General features: G+C 39.1%; 1 protein-coding gene across 2 annotated transcripts in view; it reads right to left on the bottom strand.

The window, feature by feature from the left end:
- The window catches only part of SYTL5 (synaptotagmin like 5), a 108916-nt gene that overhangs the window by 25325 nt on the left and 75415 nt on the right, over positions 1–8176 (bottom strand). For both annotated transcript variants that reach the window (XM_007451972.1, XM_007451973.1), the window contains exons 7-8: positions 3283–3412; positions 1557–1663 (exon numbers count right to left, since the gene is read on the bottom strand). In XM_007451972.1, the coding sequence (XP_007452034.1) occupies positions 1557–1663; positions 3283–3412 (237 nt within the window). The remainder of the gene's footprint in view (positions 1–1556; positions 1664–3282; positions 3413–8176) is intronic.

The following is an 8176-nucleotide window of genomic DNA, read 5'->3' as shown; positions in this document are numbered from 1 at the left end:
TGGACCTCTCACTGTTGTGGCCTCTCCCGTTGCGGAGCATAGGCTCCGGACGCGCAGGCTCAGCGGCCATGGCTCAGGGGCCCAGCTGCTCCACGGCATGTGGGATCTTCCCGGACCGGGGCACAAACCCGTGTCCCCTGCATCAGCAGGCGGACTCTCAACCACTGCACCACCAGGGAAGCCCCTGCAGTTTTTTAATACTATAGTAAATAACGCTGCGTTTTAGAACTAAGTTTCCTGGTTTGTGTTGGAAAAATTATATTAATGCCATTTAACATTTGTGTTCTCTCTTTCTTCCAAGGAGTTCAAATTGGATTATAGATATTATAGAAATTGGAATACCAGAACATTAGAACCTTAACAATAATTTAATTCAACCTTCTCATTTTATAAATGAGTTCACCTTAAACATTAATTTTCACATACGCTGGTCTCAATGGAGAAGGTAGTTTATGGGGGTAACTGGAGATGTAGAAATGTTCATATAAAATATATAGTCAGATAAGTCTAGCAATATTTGATTTAGGAAATGTTGTGGTTCCTTATTTCTCGGGGTTTAGATTTAGTGATGTGCTTTGAACCAGGAACGGACATCCCCAACAGGTGTTTTCTTAGAGATAATCTTCACTCATTAACCTGATCACCTGTTACCTTTTCTCTTTTCTTTTCAATTTATTTGAACTAAAAACAAAAAACAAAAACAGGTCACCCCTTTCTCCCGCCTCTAGCAATCAGCAGTATATTCTCTATATCTAAGAGCTTGCTTCTTATTTATTTATTTATTTGATGTTCCATATAAGTGAGGTCACATGGTATTCATCTTTCTGACTTATTTCACTTAGCATAATGCTCTAGAGGTTCATCCATGTTGTTGCGAATGGCAGGATTTTATTCTTTTTTGTAGCTGAATAGTATTCCACTGTATACATATACCACAACTTCTTTACTCATTCATCTATTTATTGATGGACACTTAGGTTGTTTCCATGTTTTGGCTACTGTAAACAATACTGCAATGAACATGGGGGTGCAGATATATTTACAAGTTAGTGTTTTCATTTTCTTCAGATAAATACTCAGAGGTAGAATTTCTGGAGCATATGGTAGTTCAAAATTTTAAAAATTTTTTGAGCAACCTCCATACTGATTTCCATAGTGGCTGCACCAATTTACATTCCCACCAACAGTGCACAAGGGTTCCCTTTTCTCCACATCCACACTAACACTTGTTATCGCCAATCTTTCTTTTTTGAATTTTATCTTATTTATATTTTTTATACAACAGGTTAATAGTTATCTATTTTATACATATTAGTGTATATATGTCAATCCCCATCTCCCAATCCATCCCACCACCACCCACCCCCACCCACCTGTTACCTTCTCTAAATCATTCTTCGGCTGTTTTTATATGTTAGTTGTGAAGACTAACAGGAAGAAATTATTGCATATCCTCACTTCACTCTCAACTCATCCTCACCTCAAAGTGGACAGGTTTGGAAGAAGATTGTGCCCTTTCTTCACGATCATTAGACTCTCTTCCACACCCAACTTACCAAGTCTTTGTCTGAAGCCCCAGGGACAGACTTGCTTCTTATGCTTACAGTATCCTCTAAGTCTTCTGTAGATGGCCCACTCAGATCTAACTCAGATCGACTCCGGTCTGGAGGAAGGAAAAGGAAAGATGTGAATCATCTTGTTTTGTTAGAGGGGTTCACTTTTCATTGTGAATGTTTCATCGTTATTCCAATTCTTTCTTGGCATAGGGCATAGATAGTGTCACGAAAGCAACAGAGTCAGTAACTTCGTGCTGTTTATGCTAACGTACTTCCATTTTTTAACAGTATTTTGAAATTTCCTTGGACTGACTTACCAACACTGATGTGTTCATTTCTCCTTTGAGCATAGGAGGGCAGATGCTCTACTATAAAATACTAACGTTTTAAGCTGCTTAAGGCTTCTGCTTTGCTCATACACTTTGGAAAACTCTCACAGAATGGGCCCTTAAGCTTACCAAACAAATAAAACATTAACCATTCCTCATTTAAATATTTAGAGAATCTACTGTGTTTTCCTATTTGACATGAAATGCAATGAAATGACACAGCAAGTTCCTTTCACACAAAAAGGGAAACTGAGAGGAAGTTCTATTTCTTTAGGCACCAGAACATTCTTTCATGAGCAGAACTTCTTGCTTTTAAAAATATAAAGAACAATGCAAAAGTCGGTAATGCTGTGGATAGCTTACCAAGACACAGTTTATTTCCAGAAAACAGTTCTATGTCAAATCACTGCTGAGATAGAATAGTGGCTTATAAAGGAGAAAGACTGAAGACAGCAAGAGAGCAATTAAGTTTGAAATGATAAATGACACAGAACAGCTTAGCATAGCTCCTGACACAGAGTATGTACTCAAAACACAGGAGCTATTGAGTAGGAGTAGTAGAAATGCACTCTATGAGGTTGGCTTCTAGGCTACTTGAAAATTTTTCATTTAACGGGTGAACCGATTTTCTAGTCCTGAACAAAATGCAACAATAACCATGCACATTTAGACAACCCTTCAGAGCTACCTAGCTGGGAGAGGCTCTCCGACTCAGCACAGAGAATCCAGCCTTAGGCTTTAGGCAAATATCATCAAGTAAGTGGCAATTTCTTCCTGTTGAGGATTTTGTCATGATTTCAAACCTACATGTGGGACACAAACTTCCTAATTATGACATGTTTCTCTAAAGAGTTTCCTTATTCGTAGGTAATAAAATTGCAACATAAATAATCTCTGCTTCACAGGGCTGTTGTGATACTGAAGTGAAATGATACTTTTGAAGGTATCATACAAATGAAAAGGGTTATTAATAATCCCTTAACGTTGCTTGCAAAGAACTCTTTATTTGAACCATGGAATAATGATTAATCTGTCAAGATACAGGGCACTTCTGACGACCATATCAATGGAACTACCATTTTCTTGAACTCTGGACATCTGTCTTTATCTTTTGTATCAAATGAGCCAGCTGTATTTCCTGCACTCCTCTACTGACATTTGGTATAGCTCGGACACTTGGCAGTGAGGACTGTATACTGTAAACTCCTGCCAAATCCAAGATTCATGGATTTTGCATGGAATGCAAGAGGCTTTTTAGCAGTTCTTATGGAGTGGGCCTCTCTCCATGGATGATTATTTTCTAAGGCATGAAACATCCATTTAATGCCACACAAGGGAGGCAACTCCACCCGATTTATTCATGTTTACAACCGAGTAGTCATGTGGCAAATACCCACCTGAGGAGAGGGAGGCCGTGGACACTGCTATGGAAGGTGTGCCAGAAGGTTTTCGGTGATGACTCTTTGTGTGATCCTCAGAGGTGCTTTCAATGGCAGCCAAATCCACGGAATTTTCAAAACCGTGTTCCTTCTCACAAAGTAGAAATGAAAAAAGAAAAAAACCCAAAACCCGTTATATTGACTGTAATTGACTTCCAAATCTTTCCATATAAATATATGCCAGTATAACCACATTTATGTCTATCACTCTTTAGGAGGAGCCAGCTAATATCTGGAGTCCATATAACTCTAAAATTTACTATCAATAATTACTCTCTAAAATATATACTAAGAGATTTGCTAACTAGCACTAAAGGTGTTTGAAATAATTATTCACTGACAACATTAGTGAGTGTTCTAACATATGGTTAGCAGGAAAGTTGGTATTAATACAAGTACCTCCAAACTTAAATGAACTATGTATAAGAATCTGGCAAGCTTCATAGCCTCAGAGTACTGCTCAGGGTTAGAACTCTGTTTGGTCCCACATTTGTCCTCATTGTCAACACGCTCTCTCCTCGACCACCCCTCACTTCCAGCACCCCTCACTTAACAGAAGACCATGCCACCTTTCCCATCTAGTAGGCTGGATGATCAGAACGTGGTTGCTTACGTCATTATTGGCATGAAATTTCATGCAAGGCACTTACTAAAGTTCATAAAAGGATAAAGAATGGGGACTTCCCCAGCATACAAGAATAGGTGATTTATTTACTTTTTCTGGAACCTGCTTGCTAATACATGCTTGCGCATGTGACAGAATTCAGACACTTACTTTCATTATAAAGGAAAATTCGGCCCCGACTTTGCCTGTGCCCATAGGGGCTTCACAACTGCATCATTCCAAATTTGCTTGAGTTTTGAAAAACTAATGCTGGGCTTCTGAGAACTGGGCTGAGGTTAAGTTTCCATGAAAATGATACCACGGTGTGATAATGATCGAACCTAAGAGAGATTCTTTCGTTCCCCCTTCCGTAAACAATCAAAAAGTGCCTTCAAAAGTCCTACAGAAAGGCATTCCCTTCTTGTTGCCCTATCTTTACCCCATACCTTAGACACTGAGGAGATGTTAATGAACTCATTCGGGAAAGATGGAACTCTCACTTGCTTAGCATGCAAATCAATGCAGCTTCAATATAGACTGGTTTTGATCTTTAAGTATTCTCCAACGCATACTACCTGTAGCAGGAGGAATCTGGCTCCTAAATTTTCTAATTGCTCCAGACCACTAAGGTTTATCAAAAGACTGTGATGGAGGTCAAAAGGATAGATCCGTTTTCAACACCTCTTCAAAAAGTTGGTCACACATGGATTCCTCCAACGAAGCAAGACCAACTTGCAATTACGTTGACAGCAAATTTTCAAACTGGCACCCTGGAGTATCATTAATATTGAGCACTAATGGGTCAATTAATATTGTACAGTCATGAACATGTAACACATACCCTGAAGATTCAGGATGTGAAGCCTAAAATTAATAAGTTACCACACAGCAGAGGACAGGTTAGAGACTTTCATGTTCTAAGAGTTTTCCATTTTAAAAATGTACTTCTCACATGCTAAGGCAGACAAGAACACTGAAACAAAGAGATGCTGAGAAATGGGAGAAATTGAGAAGCTGTGACCTTGATCGTCATCTAATGCTACATAGGTCTTCCCTTCATCATGAAAGAGCAAAACTGTTTCATAAAGTACTGTGCTGTATTAAGTCTATTCAACAGAAAATATTTCTCTTTGTGTCTTTTTCTCTTAGAAAAGACCATCTAGATCAGCTAGAATGCAAGAGTGAGATCAATATAGACACTGCCTATATATATGTATGTATACACGGTTGTAGGGAATTTCTGTTTGTTAGGGAAATCTAGGTGTTATTTAATAAAGTATTCTTGTATTTGCAGCAACATGGATGCAGCTACAGATTATCATACTAAGTGAAGTAAATCAGAAAGATAAATACCATATGATATCACTTAGATATGAAAACTAAAATATGACACAAATGAACCTACCTATGAAACAGAAACAGACTTACAGACATAAAGAACAGACTTATGGCTGCCAAGGGGGAGGGGGTTGGGGGAGGGATGGACTAGGAGTTTGGGGTTAGCAGATGTAAGCTCTTACATATAGAATGGATAAACAACAAGGTCCTACTGTACAGCACAGAGAACTATAGTCAGTACCCGACAACAAAGCATAATGGCTATTCGGGGTCTTTTGTGTTTCCATACAAATTGTGAAATTTTTTGTTCTAGTTCTGTGAAAAATGCCATTGGTAGTTTGATAGGGATTGCACTGAATCTGTAGCTTGCTTTGGGTAGTGTAGTCATTATCACAATGTTGATTCTTCCAATCCAAGAACATGGTATATCCGTTTTTCTTTCTCAAGACAGCCAAAGCAATCTTGAGAAAGAAAAACGGAGCTGGAGGAATCAGGCTCCATGACTTCAGACTATACTACAAAGCTACAGTCATCAAGAGAGTATGGTACTGGCACAAAAACAGAAATATAGATCAATGGAACAGGAAAGAAAGCCCAGAGAGAAACCCACGCACATATCGTCACCTTATTTTTGATAAAGGAGGCAAGAATATACAGTAGAGAAAAGACAGCCTCTTCAATAAGTGGTGCTGGGAAAACTGGACAGCTACATGTAAAAGAATGAAATTAGAACACTTCCTAACACCATACACAAAAATAAACTCAAAATGGATTAAAGACCTATATGTAAGGCCAGAAACTATCAAACTCTTAGAGGAAAATATAGGCAGAACACTCTATGACATAAATCACAGCAAGATCCTTTTTGACCCACCTCCTAGAGAAATGGAAATAAAAATAAACAAATGGGACCTAATGAAACTTCAAAGCTTTTGCACAGCAAAGGAAACCATAAACAAGACCAAAAGACAACCCTCAGAATGGGAGAAAATATTTGCAAATGAAGCAACTGACAAAGGATTAATCTCCAAAATTTACAAGCAGCTCATGGAGCTCAGTATCAAAAAAACAAACAACCCAATCCAAAAATGGGCAGAAGACCTAAATACACATGTCTCCAAAGAAGATATACAGATAGCCAACAAACACATGAAAGGATACTCAACATCACTAATCATTAGAGAAATGCAAATCAAAACTACAACGAGGTATCACCTCACACCAGTCAGAATGGCCATCACCAAAAAATCTAGAAACAATAAATGCTGGAGAGGGTGTGGAGAAAAGGGAACACTCTTGCATTGCTGGTGGGAATGTGAATTGGTACAGCCACTATGGAGAACAGTATGGAGGTTCCTTAAAAAACTAAAAATAGAACTACCATATGACCCCACAATCCCACTACTGGGCATATACCCTGAGAAAACCGTAATTCAAAAAGAGTCATGTACCACAATGTTCACTGCAGCTGTATTTACAATAGCCAGGACATGGAAGCAACCTAAGTGTCCATCAACAGATAAATGGGTAAAGAAGATGTGGCGCATATATACAATGGGATATTACTCAGCCATAAAAAGAAACGAAATTGAGTTATTTGTAGTGAGGTGGCTGGACCTAGAGTCTGTCATACAGAGTGAAGTAAGTCAGAAAGAGAAAAACAAATACTGTATGCTAACACATATATATGGAATCTAAAAAAAAAAGATTCTGAAGAACGTAGGGGCAGGACAGGAATAAAGATGCAGATGTAGAGAATGGACTTGAGGACACGGGGAGGGGGAAGGGTAAGCTGGGATGAAGTGAGAGAGTGGCACGGGCATATATACACTACCAAACGTAAAACAGATAGCTAGTGGGAAGCAGCCACATGGCACAGGGAGATCAGCTCGGTGCTTTGTGACCACCCAGAGGGGTGGGATAGGGAGGGTGGGAGGGAGACGCACGAGGGAGGAGATATGGGGATATATGTATATGTATAGCTGATTCACCTTGTTATACACTAGAAACACACATTGTAAAGCAATTATACTCCAACAAAGATGTTAAAAAAAAAACCTATAATGGGAAAGAATAAAAAAAAAAGAATATATATATGTATAACTAAATCACTGTGCTGTCCAGCAGAAATTAACACAACGTTGTAAATCAACCATACTTCAATAAAATAAAAAAATAAAGAAATATTCATGTAAAGGCTGTTAGTTTTGAGGGTACTAGCACGTGACAAGGGTGATTCCCTCCCACCCCCATCCCGCCAATGATGGTACTTAGGAAGGTAAGCCTTGTTTTGAGAACGAATTTGACTAACTTACTAGTTATTGGACTGACAGTCTGCTGCTACCCATTGGTACAGCTGTACCAGCAGTTCAAATTTTTTAAATACTTCTGTATCAGTTGGTAAACAGAGCTACTCCCAGTCCATCTCCCCTTCCCTGTGCTCCCCTCCTCCACAACCCTAGTTCTCCCCACAATCCAGGATACTGCACGGCACGGAAGGGCCCCCAGGATGCTGCCCAACCTTGTGCCAGGGTCTGTTCTGATGGCTCAGTGCCCATGCCATACCAGTTGCTAAATATTTTGAATACCATTCCTTGTTAGGTTGCCAAAGCAGTGAGTGCAATCACCAACTACACGTGCACTTTTCTGGCTAGTGAACAGTACTGCTTGCTGAGCTTAGTATAAATATTGATAAAATTTTAAATATGCCTTTTATCTTATCAGCAAATTTAGACTATAAGTATTTAAATACACTTATTAATTATTATTCAATCTGTCTGAATGCCTTTTGGCTCTTCCTTAAAAATATCTATAGAATCTGGATGCTCACAACCTCCATGTCTATCTCCCTGTTCCAAAGCTCAGTTTCTTGCCTGCAGTAATGTGATGGCCTCCTTCTTAACTGGCCTT

The sequence above is a fragment of the Lipotes vexillifer genome, unplaced genomic scaffold (assembly GCF_000442215.2).
Source record: "Lipotes vexillifer unplaced genomic scaffold, Lipotes_vexillifer_v1.1 scaffold847, whole genome shotgun sequence".
In the NCBI taxonomy this organism is placed as follows: domain Eukaryota; kingdom Metazoa; phylum Chordata; class Mammalia; order Artiodactyla; family Lipotidae; genus Lipotes; species Lipotes vexillifer.
The sequence above is the reverse complement of the archived record's forward strand: the minus strand, read 5'-3'. Positions and strand labels throughout refer to the sequence as shown.